General features: G+C 39.6%; 1 protein-coding gene and 1 non-coding gene across 28 annotated transcripts in view; one reads left to right on the top strand and one right to left on the bottom strand.

Moving 5' to 3' along the window:
* The window catches only part of LRRFIP2 (LRR binding FLII interacting protein 2), a 125,407-nt gene that overhangs the window by 30,040 nt on the left and 70,283 nt on the right, over positions 1–25,084 (top strand). For 15 of the 27 annotated variants that reach the window (XM_021666576.2, XM_021666577.2, XM_021666580.2 and 12 more), the window contains exon 4: positions 20,814–20,900. In XM_021666576.2, the coding sequence (XP_021522251.1) occupies positions 20,814–20,900 (87 nt within the window). Of the gene's footprint in view, positions 1–20,813; positions 20,901–22,579; positions 22,631–25,084 lie in introns of all 27 variants that reach the window. The other 12 variants (XM_012455696.2, XM_012455690.2, XM_012455697.2 and 9 more) reach the window with 1 other exon arrangement.
* LOC135268182 (U6 spliceosomal RNA) lies at positions 14,261–14,369 on the bottom strand. The gene has a single exon (XR_010336463.1). It is a non-coding gene; the product is annotated as a U6 spliceosomal RNA (small nuclear RNA).

Here is a 25,084-nt window from a genome sequence, read left to right on the forward strand (position 1 = left end):
AAAAAGAAAAAAGGAAGGCGTGTTACCTGTTGAATCACTGGCAACATTTCCTGTTGTGTATTTGAAATTTAAGATAACTACTAGCTGGGATTTCTTAATGAATTGCCAACTTTGTTTCAGATTCGATCTGCAACTGCAGACTGACCATGAACTAATATGATATAAGAATTGTGCGGGGCGGGATGACTCACACCTGTAATCCCAGCACTTTGGGAGGCTGAGGTGGGCGGATCATGAGGTCAGGAGATCCAGACCATCCTGGCCGACATGGTGAAACCCCGTCTCTACTAAAATACAAAAAAATTAGCCGAGTGTGGTGGCACACACCTGTAGTCTTGGCTACTCAGGAGGCTGAGGCAGGGGAATCACTTGAATCTGGGAGGCAGAGGTTGCAGTGAGCTGAGATCGTGACACTGAGCTCCAGCCTGGCAACAGAGCAAGACCCCATCTCAAAAAAATAAATAAAAATAAAAAAGAATTGCTTAGAGGATTATTAAATTATATTCTTTTGGTGAGAATTATTACCCTATCACTTCTTCTTTGTTATTAATAAATAGCTCATTTAGGAATAACGTAATTTCCTTTAGACACATTACACCGTCTTTTGACTCAGCTCATTGTTATGATTTTCTTATTGGAAGCTACTTGGTTAGCTTTTGAATTAGAATTCAAATGCTGTAGGAGGCTATTGGAAGCAAAGAAAAGTTATACAAAACCTGATTTAAAAATTGTGATATTACTATAACAAAATGACTCTAAAAATCAATTAGAGCATTTGGATTGATTCCATGTCTTTGCTATTGTGAATAGTATTCCAGTGAACATACACGTGCATGTATCTTTATAATAGAATGATTTATGTTCTTTGAGTATATACCTAGGAGTGGGATTGCTGGGTCAAATGGTATTTCTGGTTGTAGGTCTTTGAGGAATCACCACACTGTCTTCCACAATGGTTGAACTAGTTTACACTCCCACCAACAGTGTAAAAGTGTTCGTTTTTCTCCACATCTCTCCAGCATCTGTTGTCTCCAGATTTTTTAGTGATCGCCATTCTAACTAGCACACGATGGTATCTCATTGTGGTTTTGATTTGCATTTCTCTAATGATCAGTGGTGTTGAGCTTTGTTTCATGTTTGTTAGCTGCATACATGTCTTCTTTTAAGAAGTATCTGTTCATGTCCTTTGCCCACTTTTTAATGGGGTTGTTTTATTCTTATAAGTTTGTTTAAGTTATTTGTAGATCCTGGATATTAGACCTTTGTCAAATGGATAGATTGCAAAAATTTTCTCCCATTTTGTAGCTTGTCTGCTCACTCTGATGATAGTTTCTTTTGCTGTGCAGAAGCTCTTTAATTAGATCCGATTTGTGAATTTTTGCTTTTGTTGGAATTGGTTTTGACGTTTTCATCATGAAATCTTTACCTGTGACTATGTCCTTAATGGCGTTGACTAGATTTTCTTCTAGGGTTTTTATAGTTTTGCGTTTTACATCAACTCAAATGCCCATCAATGATAGGCTAGATAAAGAAAATGTGGTACATAGACACCATGGAATACTATGCAGTCGTAAAAAGGAATGAGATCTTATCCTTTGCAGAGACATGATGGAACTGGAAGTCGTTATCCTCAGCAAACTAATACAGGAACACAAAATCAAACATGTTCTCACTTATAAGTGGGAGTTGAACAATGAAAACACATGGACACAGGAAGGGGAACAGCACACACTGGGGCCTGTGGTGGGGGGTTGTGGTGGGGTGAGAGAGAGCAGCAGGATAAATAGCTAATGCTTGTGGGGCTTAATACCTAGGTGATGGGTTGATGGGTGCAGCAAACCATCATGGCACATGTTTACCTACGTAACAAACCTCCAGGTCCTGCACATGTATCCCAGAACTTAAAATAAAATGAAATAAAAACCAGTGAGATATTTTTCAGTTAAAAGATGAAAGATGCCGGGCACGGTGGCTCAAGCCTGTAATCCCAGCACTTTGGGAGGCCGAGGGGGGTGGATCACGAGGTCAAGAGATTGAGACCATCCTGGTCAACATGGTGAAACCCCATCTCTACTAAAAATACAAAAAATTAGCTGGGCATAGTGACGCTTGCCTGTAATCCCAGCTACTCAGGAGGCTGAGGCAGGAGAATTGCCTGAACCCGTGAGGCGGAGGTTGTGGTGAGCCGAGATCGCTCCACTGCACTCCAGCCTGGGTAACAAGAGCGAAACTTCGTCTCAAAAAAAAAAAAAAGATGAAAGATATTTAAAAGTGAAAAAGTAGATACTACTTTATAGTGAGTGATCTTAAGTATTTGCACAAATGAAGCATTTTTGAAGCAACATAGTTATAGTTGAAAATTGAAACTATCCAGAATGTTTTCTTTCAAAATTGGAGAGATTTACCCAGATTTCTGTAAGGGAGGATGTCTCTGTTTGTGTTGTCACTAAGTATTTGACTTTTTGTTTTTAATGTGATGCTTTCTTTAAAAAATGTGTAGTATTTAACATCCAGTACTTGTTGAGTGCTTACTATGTGGTAAACAGTCTTCTAAGCATTTTACATACATTGGTTCATTTAATCCTCAAAAAATTCTGCAATCATTTTTTTTTTCCATCCGCATTTTACAGATGCAGAAACCATCGCACAGAAAAGTTAAGTAACTTCCCCAAGGTTACATAACTAGGAAATAGCAGAGCTTGGATTCAGACCCTGAAGTTTGGATCCAGAGTCTGTGCATTTAACCTCTTACTATGCCACGTTGTTTCTCAATCAGTCTTCTCTAATTCCACCATTAATAGCTTGTTGTTGTTGTTGTTTTCAGTAACTTTTCATGACTTTGAAAGCAGTTTCACATCTTGATTCTCCCAAAAGTCTTGAGCTAAGTAGGATAGGTGTTATCATTAGCCATGTTTACAGCTGAGTAAACAGACGATGTTTAGATGACTGTCTAAAATGTATCAGAAACAAGGCTAACATTCTGCCATTTAAAGTCATTGTTCATGTTCCAGGAGAGGTGGACTTTGGAGTCTTAGTAGTGTGACTTTGAATTCTGGCTATACTAGTTGCTGGTTAAATAATTTTGTTAAGTAACTTCTCTAGACTTCAGTTTCCTTGTCTGTAAAATGGGAATAATATTATTTTCCTGTCTCACAGAGTTGTGATGGTTAGAGGAGATAATGTATGTGAACCTTTAGAACAGTGTTAGGCTTGCAGTAGGCTATTTGTTGCTTATTAAAAAGCAGAAATTGAAAGTGATAATAGAAGACTGGTAGAAAGGTAAAACAGGCTCTTTTTGCAAAAGAAACTTAGTTTAAGTTTTCTAAAGCATGACTGATCATCAGAATCTCCCAGGGAGCCTTATTAGTGTACATATTCCCAAGCTGTACCCCGTACTTATTAAATCTGAATCTGTAGGAGTTGAGCCCAGAAATCTTGATTGATTGATTGATTGAAGGAAATGGGTCTTGCTATGTTGTCCAGGTGGGACTTGAACTTCTGGGTTCAAGTGATCCTCCTGCCTCAGCCTCCTGAGTAGCTGGGGCTCCAGGTGCATACCACTGTACCCAGGTAGAAATTTGTATTTAAACAGACACACACACACACACACACACACACACACACACCCAGGTAGAAATTTGTATTTAAACAGACACACACACACACACCACCCAGGTAGAAATTTGTATTTACACACACACACACACACACACACACACACACTCTCTCTCTCTCCTTCTCCCTCTCTTTCTTTCTCTCTCTCTCTCTCTCTCTCTCCCCCCCTCTCCCTCTTTCCTGTGAGATTCTGATGGCCAGCCAGGTTTGGGGACCATGAACCAAAATATACAGATGATCCTATCCTGAATGGTCAGTTTTTAATACTTCCAGGTTATTTTCCTTCCTTTATGCTATTATTTTTTTATGAAATAACTGAGTTTAATAGTTATTCTACTAGGAATGTATACTGTAATAATAAAAATATTACTATAAAAAGACATTTAAAAACCCAATAATTCTAGTTTTTATTTCTATCTTCAGAACTCTGAACATGCATATGGCAACTTTAGTAACAAGATAAAAAGGCTCAAGTTTAACTTGAAACCTGAAAGGACCAGTTTTCATTGTTAAGATTCAAGACTTTATTTGCATGATGAGTACCTAATATGTGACACAGTAGTTGTAAAACTTCAGAGGAAATATGTTTAGCTGTTTTAATAGTTCTTTCATATGTTCCTTCTTAGTCTCTCTTTTGCCTTTCAAGTTTTCATAGCCATACACTCATATACTGTTTGTTCATACACTGGATGGTTGACATTCACATATGGTTCCTAATCCTCATTTTCTACAGTAGGATTATCCCTTTCACCAAAAACATTGCCTTAAGTTAGAAGCAAAGAAAAACTAACAAAATTGCCACAACAGTAAAAATGACAATCTGCTTAATCTTTTTTGTTGTTGTTGTTAAATCTGAAGAGTTTAATTTATCTTTTCCTAATTTCAGATTGTTTTTTGAAGTGAACAGGGAATGCCATCAATAAAGAAAAATAGCCTCTTTTTCTTCTTGCTGCTTAGTATTTGCTCAGGTTTCCATGCTTCTCAATTGGCCAAAAAGCAGATAATCTGAATAAAAAGGAAAAGAAGCAAAATGATGTACAAACTGGATAGTTTGTATGCTAAAATGTGGAAGTGAGTGCATTTTAAAATCATAGTAAAATAAACATCATATAAATTTTACCATTTTAACCATTAAGGGTATACTTCTCTGGCATTAAGTACCTTTTCATTGTTGCACAGCCATCACCACCACCATCCACATACAGAATGCTTTTCATCTTGAAAAACCTGAATACGTTTTTATTTTTAATTTAATTTATTATTTTGAGACAAGGTCTCTGTTGCCCAGGCTGGAGTGCAGTGGTGTGATCTTGGCTCACTGCCACCTCTGCCTTCCGGGTTCAAAAGATTCTTCTGTCGCAGCCTCCTGAGTAGCGGGGACTACAGATGTGCACCACCACATCCAGCTAATTTTTGTATTTTTAGTAGAGGCAGGGTTTTGCATGTTGGCAAGGCTGGTCTCAAACTCCTGACCTCAAGTGATCTGCCGACCTTGGCCTCCCAAAGTGCTGGGATAACAAACATGAGCCACTACACCTGGCCTCTGAGTGTGTATGGTTTATTTTTGTTTTTGTTTTGAGACAGTCTCTCACTCTGTTGCCCAGGCTGGAGTGCAGTGGTGCCATCTCAGCTCACTGCAACCTCTGCCTCCGAGGTTCAAGCAATTCTCCTGCCTCAACCTCCAGAGTAGCTGGAATTACAGGTGCCTGCCACCACACCCGGTAATTTTTGTATTTTTAATAGAGACAGGGTTTCACCATGTTGGTCAGGCTGGTCTTGAATTCCTGACCTCAAGTGATCCACCCGCCTTGGCCTCCTCTGAGTGCATTTTTAAAAGATATTGAATTATTTGAAGACTATTCTGTGAAGGCAGGAATGTGGGTAGATTTATAAGTCCTGTCACGTCTGTAATAGGCATCTTGCTGTTTGCTCTGGGAGCTCAAGCTGTTACATCTGTAGGAAGATCTCAAAAGAGCACACGCTGGAAGGGATCACTAGCAAGTCCCCTAGGGTTTCAGAAGACCAATCTGAATGCTTACCTTTTGTGTGTGTTTGACTTTGATATTTTCATAGACAAAATGCAATTGGAGAGATGACTTTCAATGAAAATTGTCTGAAAGCACATACCTGGTGTATCAAATTGGGGACCCTTAGTTACCTAGCCTCTCAAAAGGAGAATGATGAGAGTAGAGTGAAAGCCAGTTAAGCTGCCTTACCACAGTCAGTTTCATGAGTGTTAATGGTGAGTTTCCTTTTGAGAAGAAATTGAAGCTTCTTGAATGGTTTGCAAAGTCTTAAAGGCATCATGGAAACCTGGAGTATTATCACTTCCCTTGTTTAAGAGCTGAAATTATGAAGAAAATACATTTTATGCATATTTCTTTAAGTGAAAGTCACAAGAATTTTTTTTTTTTTTTTTTGGCAGAGTCTAACTGTCAGCCAGGCTGGAGTGCAGTGGTGCCATCTTGGCTCACTGCAACCTTCATCTCCCAGGTTCAAGTGATTACTTGTGCCTCAGCTTCCTGAGTAGATGAGATTATAGGCATGCACCACCACACCCAACTAATTTTAGTAGTTTTAGTAGAGACAGGGTTTCACCATGTTGGCTGGGCTGGTATCAAACTTTTGACCTCAGGTGATCTGCCCGCTTTGGCCTATAGGCATGAGCCACCATGCCTAGCCACAAGAATGTTGCTGATTTTTGTACCTGATAATCTGTGATTTTTTTCCTGATTCTAAAATTCTGTGATTTCTTCCAAAGTTCAAGACCCAAAGAAGGTTGATGTCCATATGCACAGCTCTGTTAAATCTAGAGAATGAATGTCAGACATATGATTATTTTTTCTAGATTAGAGGATAGGATCTTGATGAGGAAGTCAATAGTGACTTCCCCAAGGTAACATAGCTAGGAAATAGCAGAGCTTGGATTCAAACTCATGAAGGTTGGCTCCAGAGTCTGTACATTTAACCTCTTACTATGATTATAATAATTATTAAGTAACAATTATATTTAATAAAGACAGGATCTTGCTCTGTTGCCCAGGCTGGTCTCTAATTCCTGAGCTCATTCAGGATAGGATAATAAGAATTGAAGTCTAGTAAAAAGTGTCCAGAGATTGTTATGTTGAGCAGAATTTACATGTAAACATATTTGGTTTAGCTGAGGGTGGTGACATGTGCCTGTAGTCCCAGGTACGCAGCAGGCGGGGGTGGGAGGATTGCTTGAGCCCAGGAGTTCAAGGTTTCACTGAGCTGTGATCCTGCTGCTGCACTCCTGCTTGGGCAACAGAGTGATAACCCACCTCTAAATATTAAAAAAAAAAAAAAATTAAAAATATGATATGCAAATTTACTTATAAGAGGTAAGAAAGGAAGCTCCATGGCTGTTTCACATTTGTGTTTGCTATAACATTTGGATTTGGATTTTTTTTTTTTTTTAATGGAATCTCGCTCTGTCTCCCAGACTGGAGTACAGCAGCACAATCTCAGCTCACTGCAACCTCTGCCTCCCGGGTTCAAGCGATTCTCCTGTCTCAGTCTTCTGAGTAGCTGGGATTACAGGCGCATGTCACCATACCCAGCTAATTTTTGTATTTTTAGTAGAGATGGGATCTCACCATGTTGGCCAGGCTTGTCTTGAACTACTGACCTCAGGTGATCCACCTGCCTCAGCTTCCCAAAGTGCTGGGATTGCAAACGTGAGCCACCATACCCAGCCCGGATTTCTTTTTTTTTAAGTGTACAATTCAGTGATACTATCCGATGTGTTTGGTTCAGGTTATTCTCAGCAAATGGGATTTGTCTGAAAAGAAACTCCACAGGAGGCAGAATTACTGTTATTTAAAATGCTCATGTTCTCAGTGGTGGTAAACAACAATTCATAGAAGATTATGAAATGGCTAGGTGCAGTGGTGCATACCTGTAGTCACAGCTACTTGGGAGGCTGAGGTGAGAGGATTACTTGAGCTCAGAAGTTTGAGACTAGCCTCAACAACATAGCAAAACCCTATCTCTTAAAAAAGACAGGGTTTTTTACAATTTAAAAAAACTCATATGAAATACGAGTTTTTTTAATTATAAAAAGTGAATGTTTTTCTTTCCATTTCTACTCAGTTAAAAAATAATTCTCTTCCTTTGTGCCTATTGTCTTTATTAGACAAATTCTTTGAAAGAACAAATCTAAGTTGTGGTTTTAGTCATTTAGGATTCCTTCAGGTGGTATTAGTGCATGAGTTCAGCCAATTCTTTGTCTATTTGTCACTATCATTATTAGTATTATTATTACAAATAGAGACAGGGTCTTGCTGTGTGGCCCAGGCTGGTCTGCAACTCCTGAGCTCAGAAGATCCTTCTGCCTCAGCCTCCCAAAGTGCTGGGATTACAGGCCCTCAACCAATTTTCTTTGAGTACAGACTCAGTGTTTTCTGCATTTACACACTGGAACTAAGGCGAACGAAGAGGGTAGGGGATGTGACTGGGGTAGCACTTTGCTTGTACTTATTCCCTACTTCTGTGTACAGCCTGGTCCTGGACAGTTTTTGTGACAGCCAGTGTTATTCTCAGCATCTCACTATCTCTTGTTTTGTGAGACATACTGGAATTAAGGAATGATTATTGAGCCCTAAAAGTTAGTTTTGTCTTAATGTGACTGAAAAGTATTTGGTATAATTTTCATTGTCATAATCTTTGCCATTTCTGTGACTTACAGGGACTTGGAGAAAAAATTCAGATAGTACAGTATCGTCAACCTAAATGCGAAGACATTACTTAGCAACATCTTTTTCCCCCTTCTCGAAAGTATTTGTATTAGGCCCCAAATTTGTATTTTTGGTTAAAAATGTCATTGCAGATCCAAAGTTTCATATTTTGTAAACTGTTTATTGGGTTGTATAAAGTCCTCTCTCATTCCAAAAGAATATTTTTGCTATCAGAATGTCTCTGAGTAAATGGCAGATGTAGTTGCTTGATATCGGAAAACAATAAGTTAAAATTCCTAGATTTTGACTGGGCACGGTGGCTCACACCTGTAATCCCAGCACTTTGGGAGGCTGAGGTAGGCGGATCATGAGGTCAGGAGATTGAGACCATCCTGGCCAACATGGTGAAACCCCATCTCTGCTAAAAATACAAAGAATTAGCTGGGTGTGGTGACACATGCCTGTTGTCCCAGCTACTCAGGAGACTGAGGCAGGCGGATCGCTTGAACCTGGGAAGCAGAGGTTGCAGTGAGCTGAGATTGCACCTCTACACCCTAACCTGGTGACAGAGAGAGACTCCATCTCAAAACACAAAAACAAAAAATCTAAGATTTTATCTACTACATGTTGGTGTTTATGCTCAGAAAAATTTAAATATTTGTCCTCAACTACCAAAAACTTAAAAGTGGTTAAACATAATTATGTTGTAAGATATAATTTAAAAATTTTGTACTAAAGGGAAGTTGAGACCGGGCATGATGGCTCGTGCCTGTAATCCCAGCACTTTGGGAGACCAAGGCAGGTGGATCATGAGCTCAGGAGTTCAAGACCAGCCTGGCCAACATGGTGAAACCCCATCTCTACTAAAAATACAAAAATTAGCCAGGTGGGCACCTGTAACTCCATCTGCTCAGGAGGGTGAGGCAGAGAATTGCTTGAACCTGGGAGGCTGGATATAGCAGTGAGCCGAGATCGCATCACTGCACTCCAGCCTGGGAGACAGAGCGAGACTCCGTCTCAAAAAAAAAGAAAAAGGAAGTTGCTAGGAAATAGAGCAATAATTTTTGTTAATTTGGAAACCATGGCAACACAGTAAATATTATGTTTCTTTTATTATGTCTCTTAATTTGTCTTTCAGTGTTCTTTTGGCATGAGTGTCATGGAAGAGTAAACAAAATTAAACACAGTGAACTCTGAGTCTTAGCTACCTGAGTTAGTCATTTTCTTTTTTTCTTTTTCTTTTTCTTTTTTTTTTTGAGACGGAGTTTCGTTCTTGTTGCCCAGGCTGCAGTGCAATGGCAGGATCTCGGCTCACCGCAACCTTCCCTTCTCAGGTTCAAGCGATTCTCCTGCTTTAGCCTCCTGAGTAGCTGGGACTACAGGCATGCGCCACTATGTCCGGCTAATTTTTTATTTTTAGTAGAGACGGGGTTTCTCCATGTTGGTCAGGTTGGTCTCAAACTCCTGACCTCAGGTGATCCACCTGCTTTGGCCTCTCAAAGTGCTGGGATTGTAGGTGTGAGCCACTGCGCCCAGCCTAGTTAGTCATTTTCTTTGGATGTTTTACTTTCTCAAATTTAATATTTTCAATTTCTTGAAATTAAGGCATAATCTACAAAGGCCCAGATTATACATTATCTCTCTTTTTTCCATGCCAGTTGCATAGGTTTTATATTATGGATATATGTGCAGGCTGGCTATTCCAGACTTCATTGGCTCAGTTCAGTGCATTTCTGTCAAATTGTGAATTGTAAATTTGTCTCCTTTAAAACAGCAGTTTTAGCACCATCATCACTGTGATACAGAAGTTTTAAAGCTAGAGGATTTTCTTCTTTTAAAGTCACTTGAGTGTGTTTTCACGTAATACTGTACTATTTTGTTTTGTTTTTCTTTTTGAAACGAGGTCTTGCTACGTTGTCCAAGCTGGACTCGAATTCCTAGGCTCCAGTGATTCTTCCACCTTGCCTCCTGAGTAGCTGGGATTACAGGCACCACCACCATGCCTGGCTTGTTTTTGAAAAACACTGAACACAGAAAGATTTTGGCAATAATACAAGTATCTGTGAGTCTAACACCCAGCATCAACAAACGTTAACATTTTGTCATAGTTGTTTCAGATCTTTTCTTTAAAATGTTAGGAAGAAAGGAAGAGAGAAAGAGACAGAAACCAAGTTTAAGGCCCTTTGTTTCACTCCCCAGGCTTATTCCTCACCCTCCTCCTATTAAGGAATCAGTGTGATAAAATAAAAATTTGTCCTTCCTCTTCATGTTTTAAAAGTTCTAATAACTTCTGGTCCCGCCACCTGGAGCCACTGTGTAGCTATGAGGGACCATGTCTTGCCAACCCTGCCCATGCTGGGTATGGTGTTGGGTGCCAGGCCTGCCTCACCTGTCTTGGGGTGCCCAGGGTAAAGGCAGGAGTAATGGTAACTCCTCTAAGCAAACTGAAGTGTGACAACAGTCTCAAAGGGTCTGGGACATCAGCCATAGCATCTAGCCCCACTCAGAGGGTTCTGTGAGAGACAAGTTGATTGTTAAAAGGTTGCAGAACTTAAGCTAATTTACCCTAAAGTGTATTTCCTGATCTAAAAAGCTTCATTGCTTTCTGCTGACCGTAGCCCCAGATGAGGGTTACTACCAGAGTGGAAAATTTCAACTTGAAACTGGACTTCCTGATGCATACAACGTGGTGCCTTCCAAAGTGAAATGCCTGACCAGGATCTGCTACCCCAACATCACAGAGATGGGGGAGATATGTCTAAAGTTTACTGAGGACATTCGATTGACAGCACTGGCTGGGCTCCCATGAGAACATTAAAGATGTTGTTTGGAGATTAATTCTTTGTTTACTGCTCTGAATTTTGATGATCCACTGAATATTGAAGCTGCAGAACATCATTAGTGGGACAAGGAGGGCTTCTTGAGTAAAGTAGATGACTTCATCAAGTGTTACGCTGGATGATAAAAGGAGAAGATTGCAGACCCGTGGACTGCGTGTTACAGTTTGTTTCTAACTTGAAACAGCGGCAAAAGGCAGCGCCTCCTCTCCCGTCCCCTGACTCTTCCTCTCAGTCCCCCTGGACTGTCCCAGTCTTGTGACCACGTTGTTCTGAAGAAGACCATCCTCATGACTGCCCATTGTAGATGGAGAATTCAACATAAAGACAGCAAGAAAACTTATTTGGGTTTCTAAAGAGTTATCTGCTTACCTTATGTTTTAGGCTGTTTTTGCATTGCTGTAAATACCTGAGACTGGGTAATTTGTAAAGAAAAGAGGTTTAATTGGCTTATGGTTCTGCAGGCTGTACAAGCATGGCACTGACATCTGCTTGGCTTCTGGGGAGGCCTCAGGGAGCTTTTACTCATGGTGGAAGGTGAAGCAGGAGCAGGTGCGACATGTGGTGGGAGCAGAAACAAGAGAGTGCAAGGGGGACAGCCAGGTCTCGTGAGAACTTAGTGTTGTGAGGACAGCACCACACCGTGAGGGATCCACCCCCATGACCCAACCACCTCTCACCAGGTCCCACCTCCAACACTGGGGTTTACATCTCAACATGATATTTGGAAGAGACATCTAAACTATATCACCTTAACATGTTGACTTTTTGAACTCGTATTGTTTAGGCTGTTGGTGAAATTCTTTAGAAGTTATAATGAACTCAAAATTGAGGCTGGAGCTTTTTTATTCTTTTTGCAAACAAAATTGGTTTTCTGCCCAAGTGATGCTCATGATGTGTTCAGTGTAACTTGCAAATTGGAATAAGAAACCTGCTACAAACTGTTATTGTGTGCAAATGCTCTTAGTATCCTCCATGAATGTTGACCCTGTCTAGATGTTGTGAAGTTTCTCAGAATGCATAGAGCCTTTCACTGTAGACATTTTTATTGAAATGTGTATTTTATTTAAGTATATTTTGTACCAATTACATTTTTAAAATGTAATGCTTCATTTTTTTGTATTCTCATTTTGTATTTGGTATTTTCATTGCATAGGGCAAAGATGTTGGGTTGGTTGAGCATGGTGGCTCACGCCTGTAATTCTAGCACTTTGGGAGGCTGAGGTGGGTGGATTGTGTGAGCTCACAAATTGAGACCAGCTGGGGCAACATGGTGACACGTGCCTGTAGTTCCAACTACTCAGGAGGCTGAGGTGGGAGGATTGCCTGAGTTCACGGAGGTCGAGGCTGCAATGAGCCATGATCACGCCCTGGACAACAAAGCAAGACTCTGTCTCAAAAAAAAAAAAAACAACCAACTAGGAAAGATGTTGGGTCAACTGCCAACTGAAGTGAAATACAAAGAACCTATGAAAGACATGATTCATTTTGTCCAAATGCAACAAGAATATGGCTCTGAAAAATCATGTGTTGCTCTCAGGTCCGCATGTGGCAAGGACATTTTGGGGCTCTTTGAAACTCGATCTGGATGATAAAAATTAAAACAAACAAACAAACAAAAGGCAGGGAGCCCATTCTCATATGCTGCCCAGAGGAAACCGGCTAGAGCTGGGACCTGCTGGGGTTGGTGTTCCTGCAGTAATCATATGATCGTGAACCAGTAGCTACTTCTTAGGGTCCCTCAGCCCAAACAATGTCTGATGCCACTGAGACTGTACCTGTGGCCACCTTCTGCATTTGCTTTGACTCTGGGCCCTGCCCGGGGGTGAGCCTCTTAGGCCTTGGAGAACCAGGAATCAGCAATGGCATATGCCATACTTGGCCAGTTTAACACACGTTGGAGGAAGAGCCTGGAAGGGAGGCAGGTGGATTTATTCCAGCTTTTAGACATTTGAACCAGTGAAACCAAATGCAAATAAATGTTTGTCTGGTTTCAAGAAAAAGTTTTAATATGTATCACCATAAACAGCCTTGCTTAATGGGTTTTCGTGTATTGCCTTCTAAGAGCTCTGTAGACACAGGTGTATAAAACAGCTAGCACTATGATGGGAAACTGCCAGAATAGTAAGTAGTTCAGTATGGCTGGAGCGGGGTTAGGAAATGGGAGGAGGTGATGTTAGAGAGGAAATAGGGACCAATCATGAAAGGATTTGTGTGCAGAGGAATTTACATTTGATTTTCAAAGCTTGGGGAGCCATTAAAGGGTAAATCCTTTTTCAGATTTGAATTACAGTATAATTGCTTTAGCTACCCAGTGGAGAGTGAGTGGTAGGAGGTAGAAGGCAGAAAACAGTTAGGAAGCTGTTATAGTTATCGATTGATTGATTGAAACAGGGTCTCACTCTGTTGCCCAGGCTGTAGTGCAGTGGTACAATCTTAGCTTACTGCCACCTCTGCTTCCTGGGTTCTGGGACTACAGGCATACACCACGACACCTGGTTAATTTTTGTGTTTTTTACAGAGACGGGTTTTAAGACAGTGACAGTAGGAATACAGAGGAAAGTCTGGATAGAAGAAATAGTGAAGAGAATCTTGATGGAAGCTAGTTGAGACTTAGCAACTGAATATGGAGGGAGGATGGAAGAGAGTGAGGACTCTTATGATCTTTGTTTCATATTTTGGGTAATGGGGTAGTTGATGGGGAATATAAAAAAGAGGAAGATTAAGGGAAAGATTATAAATTAAATTAGGGTTGTATTGAGTCTGAGATTCTAGTGGGAGAGCCTCAATTTTTTTTTTTTTTTTTTTTTTTTTTTTTGAGACAGTCACAGTCTGTTGCCCAGACTGGAGCACTGTGGCACGATCTTAGCTCACTCCAACCTTTGCCTCCTAGGTTCAAGTGATTCTTGTGCCTCAGCCCTCTGAGTAGTTGGGACTACAGGTGTGCACTACCACACCCGGCTAATTTTTGTTTTTAGTAGAGACGGGGTTTTGCCATGTTGCCCAGGCTGGCCTTGAACTCCTGAGCTCAAGTGATTTGTCTGCCTCGGCCTCCCCAAGTGCTAGGACTATAGGCATGAGCCACTGCTTCCAGCCTCAATTAAAAAAAGAAAGAAAAGAAAAGGCTTCACAAATTTGCATGTCATCCTTGCACAGAGGCCATGCTAACCTCTGTATCTGTCCAATTTTAGTACATGTGCTGCCACATAATTGAGTGCACAGCCTCAATTTTTTATAGGCAGTTGGATCAGGATCGTGGAAGAAAATTCTAGGTTGGGCATAGAGATTTACAGACTAACAGTATGACCTGGAAGAGAATATAGAATGAAAAGAGCAAGAGATCAATCAAGCTTGAAAGCTTTGATTATATTAAAATTTAAGATACTAAGAGAAAAATGTGCTTATGAAGAATTCTGAAGGAGAGAGATCAGAGAATAAAGTGGAAAACCAGGAGGCACCAGTATTGGGGAAAGCTAAGAGATGAGAGTTTTAAGAAGGAATCTGTGTTTAGTGATATCAGAAGTCCAGAAAGGATAGACGAGTTAAGAATAGAAAAATTCTATTGGGTTTGATAGTTAGAGGTCATTAGTGACTTTTGCAATGAGCAATTTCAGTAAGGTGATGTGAGCAGAGGCCAGATTGCAGCCGTTTGAAGAGAGTGAGAAGTGAGGAGGGAGATGTGAAAAAACTTAGCAGTAAAGAGAAGACAGGGTAGAATTGGACCAGGATGAGATTTTTCACTTGCCTTTTAAAGATCCGAGAGACTGGGCCAGGCATGGTGGCTCACGCCTGTAATCCCAGCACTTTGGGAGGCCGAGGCGGGTGGATCACGAGGTTGAGAGATCGAGACCATCTTGGTCAACATGGTGAAACCCCGTCTCTACTAAAATACAAAAAATTAGCTGGGCATGGTGGTGCGTGCCTGTAATCCCAGCTACTCAGGAGGCTGAGGCAGGAAGAATTTGCCTGAACCCAGGAGGCGGAAGTTGCGGTGAGCCGAGATTGTGCCATTGCACTCCAGCCTGGGTAATGAGGAAGAGAGATCAGATAGTTGGGACAAAGTTCTAGGGAGGACATCATGAAATGGAGGGTGTGCATGTGTGTGAATGTGTGTTGTGGGGGCTTGGAAGGGTTTAGTAGAATCACAGGGAAAGTAAGAAGAAGGGTAAGACTGGGAAGTCTATTAGTGGCTTTGTCGGGTGTGGAGGGAATGCCTTCTTAAGACCTTAAAATGTCTTGTCATGGAAACATTGGCACAGGAGTGGAAATACTAAAAGTATCAGAATTGGAATCATGAAAAAAGTGCTGAACTGGTAAGATCTTACAGAGAAACTTTTTCCATTGGTAATTCAGATCATTTACATTATGTATCTTGGAAATACCTTCCTGGTTTTGTTGTTGTTTTTTAAATAGGCTACACGTTTTTACTGTGACACAGTGTTAATTGGTACCCGTTTTGTTTTTAAAAACCTTGTACGGTACATTGTGCAGTAGTCTCTTCTTCATGTGGTTTCACTTTCTGAGGTTTCAATTACTTACGTTCAATCACAGTTTGAAAATATTAAATGAAAAATTTCCGAAATAAACAATTTTTTTTTTTTTTTAATTTTTGAGACGGAATTTCGCTCTTGTTACCCAGGCTGGAGTGCAATGGCGCTATCTCGGCTCACCACAACCTCCGCTTCCTGGGTTCAGGCAATTCTCCTGCCTCAGCCTCCCGAGTAGCTGTGATTACCGGCACACGCCACCATGCCCAGCTAATTTTTTGTATTTTTAGTAGAGACAGGGTTTCACCATGTTGAGCAGGATGGTCTCCATCTCTTGATCTCGTGATCCACCTGCCTCGGCCTCTCAAAGTGCTGGGATTATAGGCGTGAGCCACTGCGCCCGGCCTTGTTTTTGTTTAAATTGTGCGCTGTTCTGAGTCGCATGATGAAATCTTGCATCGTCCTGTGCATGAATCACCCCTTTGTCTAGTGCATCTACACTCTATATGCTACCTGCCAAATAGTCTCACAGGAGTCGGCTCTGTTATCAGATTGACTGTCATGGTATCATATTGTTTGTATTTGAGTAGTCTTTATTTTATTTAATAATGACCCCAAAGAGCAAGAGGATTCTGGCAATTTGGATATGCCAAAGAGAAGCCATAAAATTCTTCCTTTAAGTGAAAAGATGAAAGTTCTCAGTAAGGAAAAAAAATTGTGTGCTGAGGTTGCTAAGATCTGTGGCAAGAATGCATCTTCTGTTCAAATTGTGAAGAAAGAAAAAGAAATATGTACTAGGTTTCCTACTGCATCTCAGACTGCAAAAGTTATAGCCACTGTGTGATAAGTATAGTTATGATGGAAAAGACTAGATTTCTGAGTGGAAGACATGAACAGAAACATGCTCTGATTTATGACAGTGGGATAGGGTTTGGTACCATCTGCAGTTTCAGGCAACTATACGAGTGCTTGGAACTGATCGCCTTTGGATAAGGAGGAACTACTGTATACTTAGAGTACATACATCCTGAAGAAATACACTTATTTGTGGTTCATTACATACAGTACTTAAATATACATACCCTTCCCCTCTTTCCAGATAGTAGTCTCAAGTGAAATTCAGTTTATGGATTATATTTTAGGGAAACAGCACTGTCTAACCCATTGAATAGGTTCCTTCTTACTTGTAGACCCACTGGATGTATGGAAAATTTAGAATACGATTGATTGGCGGTGCATGAGTCTCTGATTTGGAATGCCACCATGAGCCACAGCAAGTTTATTTTAGCCTGTTCCCCTCTGTTTATTTAACTGAAGCAGTAACAAAATCCAAATTTAAAATTCAGGAAGTTTAAGAATGCTTTGAGTATTGGGCATCACAGAATATAACTAATCACATTTTACTTCAAGACATTTTTACCTCACTTTTTCCTTAGTGTTTCAGGTAAATTAATTCAACAATGGAATAGTAAGGATGGGGGTAGCCTGGCGACAAAATAAAAAAATGTTGTCTCTGCTTTCTAGTTCTTTTGTATGTATATAACCATAAATGGAATTATTGGATCAAATGGTAATTCTGTGTTTTAGCCAACTTTATTTTGTTTTGTTTCTTTTTTGAGATAGAGTTTCACTCTGTTGCCCAGGCTGGAGTGCAATGGTGCAATCTCAGCTCATGGTAACCTCCAGCTCCTGGGTTCAAGTGATTCTTGTGCCTCAGCCTCCTGAGTAGCTGGGATTACAGGCGTCCACCACCACACCCAGCTAATTTTTTCCATTTTTAGTAGAGACAGGGTTTTGCCATGTTGACCTGGTTGGTCTTGAATTCCTGGCCTCAAGTGATCCACCCACTTTGGCTTCTCAAAGTGCTGGGATTACAGGTGTGAGCCACCACGCCCAGCCTTTACTTTGAATTTAGTTAAATTTTGGTTGTCCTTTATTGTTATATCCCATTAATTTTGTATGTATGAGGTGTATATTAAAATTTAATCTATAGCAGCTCATTCATCTGATTATATTCCGAGGTGAAAATGGTAGTGGTAACTACCTTGAAGTATGTTTTATGTATCCATAATTGTCTATTCAAAAATAATTTAAAAATATATCACAATAAATTGTAGAGCATATATTTCATCTACTAGGTTGGAATCGGTGTTGGCTCCTTGCTACTGTTGCTTATCCATGTTGTTTCAAGCATGTAGTAACAATGTATAGAAAGAACCAGATAAAGTAGTTTTAAATCCTGTTTATTTCTTTTAAAGCATGTGGTTTTAGTGGCCTCTCTTTTAACACAATCTCCAAGGGAGGTAACATACAACTCTAGTTGGCTAAGTAACAGAGGGAAGGGTGTTTGTGTCTCTGAAGCCCACGTTCATTCTGTTCCCTTCCTTTTCATAGTTAAAAATGTCTTATTAAAGAATAGATTTTAATTATCTCTAAGTTGGGTTTTATGAAGGAAGTCTCATTTTAGTATAGATTGTACAGAATTGGCTACAGACAAATGTTAGAAGGATAAAAATCATTCCACTACCATATAGAAACCAGAGAGAAGATTTCTAAGCTATTTCCTTATCTCATTTCCTTGATACTGTGACCTATGGCCTACAATTCATTTGTTGTTGGTTTTTTTTTTCCAAGACAGAGTTTCGCTCTTGTTGCCCAAGCTGGAGTGCAGTGGCGTGATCTTGGCTCACTGCAACCTCTGCCTCCCAGGTTCAAGTGATTCTGTCTGCCTCAGCCTCCCTAGTAGCTGGGACAAAAGTCATGTGCCACCACACCTGGCTAATTATGTAATTTTAGTAGAGACAGGGTTTCTCCATGTTGGTCAGGCTGGTCTCGAACTCCTGGCCTCAGATAATCCTCCTGCCTCAGCCTTTCAAAGTGCTGGGATTACAGGTGTGAGCCACTATGCCCGACCTTCATTTATTTTTTTAGTAGACATTGAGGCACAAAAGTTGTGGGGTGAGGGAAGCATGGAATTTTAATACAACATAATAAAGCCACAATAGAGCTGTGGGTATAGAGCCTTACTTTATGAAAGAGGGAATGGGGGAAATCTTCATAGATGGTGGTATTTTACTGGGTAAGAGAAGGGAGAAGAGCTGCTGCCAAATAGTTTGTGAAGAGAACGCAATAGAGTCCAGGAGTGGAGAGAGATGGGATGCATCCAGTACATGTGAACCAAGTAGAGTAGTCCCCTCTTATCCATGGCAGATACATTCCAAGCCCTCCAGCAGACGCCTGAAACTGTGGATAGTACCAAACCTGATTGCCATCAGTCAGAACACGATTCTGTTCATGTTTTCCACCTACAAATGTAATGCCTTCTCCATCGTAGCTGTCATGCAGTGACTGTAGTTTTTGCAGTTTGAGGTGCAGCAGCAAAACAAGCACAAATTTCTTTATCTTTCTTCACAATTTCATGGATAGATTTGTTCTTAACCATAGATCTTAGCAACCTCAGTGCATGATTCCTTTTTCTTTCTATTAAGTTTAAAACATTCACCTTTTCACTTAAAGGAAGCACTTTATGGCTTCTCCTTGGCCTACCTAATTGGCAGAATCACTCTTGCTCTTCAGGGCCATTATTAATTAAGGTGAGGATTACTTTAACACAATCACCGTGATTTGATAACTGAGATAGTTATCAAACAGATGGGTAGCATAGACAGCATAGATGTGCTGGACAAAGGGATGATTCACGTGCTGAGAGACTTTATCATACTATTCAGAATGACGTGCAATTTAAAACTTATCAATTGTTTATTTCTCGAATTTTTCACTTAATATTTTTGTACCTTAGTTAACCATGGGAAGCTGAAACCACAGATAAGTGGGAGACTACTGGACTAGGAAGTAAGATGGGGACCTGACTATGAGGAGTCCTATTTCTGTTTTGCCTCTCTTCTTTTTTCTGTTCTTCCCTTTGTGCTGTTCTGTGGAATTTTTGCTTTAACCATAAGTAATAAGAGCTGGCAGAGGATTTTACACAGTGGGATGACATGATCAGAAATACGTTTTGAAAGGCTGATTTGTCTATCATATAACCATGTAGAAGATGAATTATAAGGCAGATTCTGGAAGTAGGTAGATGGATTGGAGGTAATTGCAGTAGTGCAAACAAGAGATGAAAAATTCCTATGGTGTGATACCATTTATATGAAATGTCCAGAACAGGCAAATGCATAGACACAGAAAGTAGATTAGTGGTTACCAGGAGCTGGGAAGAAGCACTAATGGGTACCAGGTTTCATTTTGGGGTATGAGAATGTTCTGGAATTAGTTACGATCATTATACGTCCTGTGAATATACTAAAAACCACAGAATTGTATACTTTTATTTATTTTTGAGACAGGGTCTCACTCTGTTGTCCAGACTGGAGTGCAGTGGCACAATCTTGGCTCAGTGCAGCCTCCACCTTCCAGATTCAAGCAATTTTCCTGTCTCAGCCACCTGAGTAGCTGGGATTACAAGTATGTGCCACCACACCTGGCTAATTTTTGTATTTTTAGTAGAGGTGGGGTTTCATCATGTTGCCTAGGCTGGTCTCAAACTCTTAGCCTCATGTAATCCTCCTGCCTTGGCCTCCCAAAGTGCTGGGATTATAGACTTAAACCACTGCACCCAGTTGGAATGGTATATGTTTAAATAGTGAATTTGATGATATGTGAATTCTGTCTTAATTTTAAAACAGAGAGATGTGGGCAATGGGGAGACGAAGAGTTCCCGAAATGAGCAGGAACAGTGAGATAAAGAAAGCTGAGATGGGTTTGATAGAGACTCAGTGGTAGAGAATTATCAGTACTTGGAGACTGATTATTGGCAGTCTCCAAAAAGAAAGAAAGGTTGGCTCTGAAAATTCTAGTTTATATGACTGAATTAATGGTGAAAAAAGTGCTGGAAAAAGAGCAAGTTTGGAGAGGCATATAACAAACTGTGTGAAATGTGTTGAGTGTGTAATCAAGAAGTTAAAGGTAAAGGCCCAGATTTGAGGAGAGACTTAGGAATTTGAGAAAGAAATGACTTTATAAGAGCTGATTGAAGCGATCAATCAAACTTGCTGAAAGATAATGTCTTGTCCTCCCCATCTCCTTTGCAAAGTCCCATTTGTTCTTTATTTTCAAATCTGATGTACAGGTTGTTTTTGTTGTATAAAGCTGAGTTTTATTTTACTTTTCAGGCAGAGGCAAGGCTGGCAGCAAAACGGGCTGCCCGGGCAGAAGCAAGAGATATACGCATGAGAGAACTGGAACGGCAACAGAAAGAGGTAATTTGAGGGAAAAACCCTAATTTCATGCTTGTCTCCCCCAGAATCAGTACTTGGCTAGGTTATTCTGATGTGAATCTCATTTCCTTTGAAACACTGAGAAGAGTATAAACTGCTATGTGCATTTTATCAACCCATTCTGTGCCAGCAAATTAAATGTGGTATTTGTTTAAGTAGTAACAAACACATATATAGCTGTTATTATGTACATTGTTATAAGTTATTAGTATTATGAGTGCTTTTTTATATTAGTAAGGTAACTTTAGTGATGACAAAGTGTAGCATAGCTCTAATTGTCCTAAAATTTGGATGAATTATGATACCTATATAGTAAAACACTATAAAGTCATCCAGACTTACAGTTTTAAAGCATATTTAATAATGGAGGAAAATATGTAAGAATATGAAAAAAAAGCAAACCAAAACAATAAAATTGGTAGGACTCCAATTTTATATTACAAAAACTAGTATCCATATATAGCATTAAAAACTACTAGAAAGAAGTGATTATTAATACTGTGGTTTGTCTGTGGTGGAATTATTGTTGGTTTTACCTTCTTTCTATGCTCTTCTATAATTTAAAAGCTTTCAATATGCTTTTATCATCAGAAGGAAAGCAGAAAAAAAATTTTTAAGAATAGGTATATGGGACTGGGCACGGTGGCTCATGCCTGTAATCCCAGCACTTTGGGAGGCCGAGGCGGGCGGATCACCTGAGATCTGGAGTTTGAGACCAGCCTGACCAACATGGAGAAACCCCATCTCTACTAAAAACACAAAATTAGCTGGGCGTGGTGGTACATGCCTATAATTCCAGCTACTCGGGAGGCTGAGGCAGGAGAATCTCTTGAACCCAGGAGGTGGAGGTTGCAGTGAGCTGAGATTGTGCCATTGCACTCCAGCCTGCTACAAGAGCGAAACTGTGTATCAAAAAAAAAAAAGAAAAAGGCATATGGTGGGGTAATTGGGCTGATTAAAAGGAAATAAATATGCTTTCACTTTTCTGACAATGACTTGGCCTTGAAAATTTCCATAATATTTTTGATGTTGTAGTAGTATGAAGGGGCAAAAGCCAATGGGACAGTATTAAACATTTTCTTTTAATTTTGGTGCTGAATTTTCTGTGAGCAGGTTAAAAAGCAATATAAATATTTTATATTGTCACAGCTCAAGTAAAACAGTAACACTTGACATGTTGCTAATTTTCTTTTAACCTAGTGTATAGTTTCAAATATGGAATGCAGTTCTTGGAGTGAATTGGAAGTGTTACAATTCATTGTCGCTTCACTCCTAAAATTATACTAAATATAATAGTAAGTGGATGAGCTGAGGTGGGAGTATCACTTGAGCTTGGGAGTTTGAAGTTGTAGTGAGCTATGATGGCACCACTGCACTCTACCCTGGGCAACTAAGTGAGATCCTGTCTCCAAAAAATACATATAAATAAATACATGAATGAGGCAGTTATTAAATATAAGTTCTATTCACAGTTCTCCAAAATACAGGGAATCATGCATCTCTTATTATTGAACATATTTAGCTTACTAGTTTTCTGTATTTTGAATGTGTGACTTTGTGTCAGCTATCGTTGCTCTTTAGGGAAAATGTGTATGATTAACGCTTTTGAAGAATGCACTATGATGGAAACTGTTTGGTTTATGAAACTTTTGCATTTCTAGTACTCTCATCATTCCTTTGATCGGAAATGGGGACAGATTCAGAAGTGGCTGGTAGGCCAGTATTGCCTGTCCTGCATGTTGTGATCAGTTGCTGAAATAATGCAGTCTTGAAGTAAAACGTTAACTAATAGTTTGCAAAGTAAACTTATCCTTGTCTCTCTGGCTGCTTTATTGTGATCACATAAGCAGAAGTTGGTGTGTAATAGTTACAATACAAAATATAAATGGCTAATATTTATAGTAAAATAAATGATGCATACACACACAATCCAATCCACAATAGAACTGTCAGTTACTAGAATGAAGGAAATTTTTCTGTATTTACAATTTCCTCTAATTATAATACCCTTTTTGGGTGGGAGTGTGCTGTTGGGACATGAATAGGAAATGAAAAGATAGGAAGCTCAGAAATGAATTCAATTTTGAGTATATACTATATACCAGCACTGTGCTAGTGCTTTTTACATAGGTTTTTATTTCATATTATAAGACAGGTATTACTGTCTCAATTTTATATGTTTATAAAGAATTGATAAAATAAATAACTTGCATAGTCCTTTGCAGAACCAGTATTTGAAGGTATGAGAGGGTGCCACACCTGCTAACGTGTTGGAAGGTGAGAGGACCAGGAAGAAAAGGACCTACGTCCTCCTGGGCCTCCCATTAGTGTTAGTTTAGTCAACTTGCCATGAACCTAATGATTCTATTTTTAAACTGAGTATCTGTCTTAATCAGTGGTGTATTTGAAAGAGTAAATGCATGTCTGAAAGAGTAAATACAGTTTTTGAAGTTTGCTAATTTGAAACTGAAGGAATGACTTTAGCCTCAACTTAATAAATACCATTTGTTGACAGATAAGATGGCCAGGTGTATTCATGGGACTGTGGTTTTCTTTTAATAAAACCATTCATCCTTCCTTCAGGTGAACTTTTAAAAACAAAGAGTATATTTCATTTTCATTAAATGTATCAAAGCATCATTTTGAACAAATTAAGGTATCATACTATTTGTTCATTCTTTAGCTCTTTAGTACTAATAAGGACTTTTGGGATAATGATGATGTCTTATTTTCCTCACTATGGAATAGAGGGGATACACCTTGTAACTGGCAACTAAGAACACAGTTTGCTGTAATCTTTTCTAGTTGTCCACTGGTATAATTTATTCAAGAGAAACCAATTGGCAATATAAATAGTACTCCAGAAATACCTGGAAAATGAAGCTTTTTATTCTTTCAGAGAAGGAAGAATCTCTGAGTAAAAACCAGAATACCTTGCCATTTTCTTTCTTTCTTTTTCTTATGTAATTAGTGGAAATGTAGCCAGTGTAGGATATTATCTTTACAATTCAGTTGTCTGGTGAGTAAGAATGTCTAAATGCTGGTCCCAGCTTTGTGACCTTAAAGATTCTTACTTAATTCTTCTGTGCTGCAGCTTTCTTACTGCACAGTGAAGGGATCAGACTAGATGATCTCTAAGGACTCTTCTAGCTCTTAAAAATGGAGTTGCAGGCCGGGCGCGGTGGCTCACGCCTGTAATCCTAGCACTTTGGGAGGCTGAGGCGGGTGGATCACGAGGTCAAGAGATCGAGACCATCCTGGTCAACATGGTGAAACCCCGTCTCTACTAAAAATACAAAAAAAAATCAGCTGGGCATGTGGTGGCGTGCACCTGTAGTCCCCAGCTACTCGGGAGGCTGAGGCAGGAGAATTGCTTGAACCCAGGAGGTGGAGGTTGCGGTGAGCCGAGGTTACACCACTGCACTACAGCCTGGGCAACAGAGCGAGACTCTGTCTCAAAAAAAAAAAAAAAAAAGAGTTGCTACCAGGGTCATTTATACAAGAGTTTCCTTCTGTTTCCCTCATGTTTGCCACTATGCAAAAGTATTCAAGGTAGAAGTAATTAAAAACGACCCAAATGTTTTGCCTTTCTTTATGAGGGTGGTCCTACTTGGCAGGCTCTTAGTAAAATATGCGTTTTGAATGTTTTTGGTGTAATTAAAATTTACCTTGAGCTTGCCTTACTGTTTTACCTAAATATATTTGTCAAGTAGGTTTAGAGAAGTGCTATCAGGTATGGTAACCACTTGTAGGTAATTAAATTTAAATTGACTAAAATTAAATAGAATTTAAAATTTGGTTTCTCAGTTGCATTTCAAGTGCTCAATAGCTCAAGACCCACATGTGGCTAGTGGCTACTACACTAGTACAAATATAGAACGTTTCCATGGTCACAGAAAGTTTTTTTGGACAGCACTTATTTAAGGTATAGTTTATATATTATGCTATATAGCTTACTATATATGCTATAGTAAATATCTATAGTTATTCTCTGTCTATATTAACTGACCCATATGGAGGTTTATATTTTGTTCTGTAGTTTTCTTAAGTCTTTTTTGGCCAGTTTTTGAAATGGAGCTAAAAAGAAAAGCTGGTTAAATATAGAGGTATTTCATATCAATACTTAATAAGATATTTTAATTTATAATTTTTTTGTCAATATAAGG

The sequence above is a fragment of the Aotus nancymaae genome, unplaced genomic scaffold, assembly GCF_030222135.1.
Source record: "Aotus nancymaae isolate 86718 unplaced genomic scaffold, 86718_ANA_hifiasm-v0.15.2.pri h1tg000038l, whole genome shotgun sequence".
Classification (NCBI taxonomy): domain Eukaryota; kingdom Metazoa; phylum Chordata; class Mammalia; order Primates; family Aotidae; genus Aotus; species Aotus nancymaae.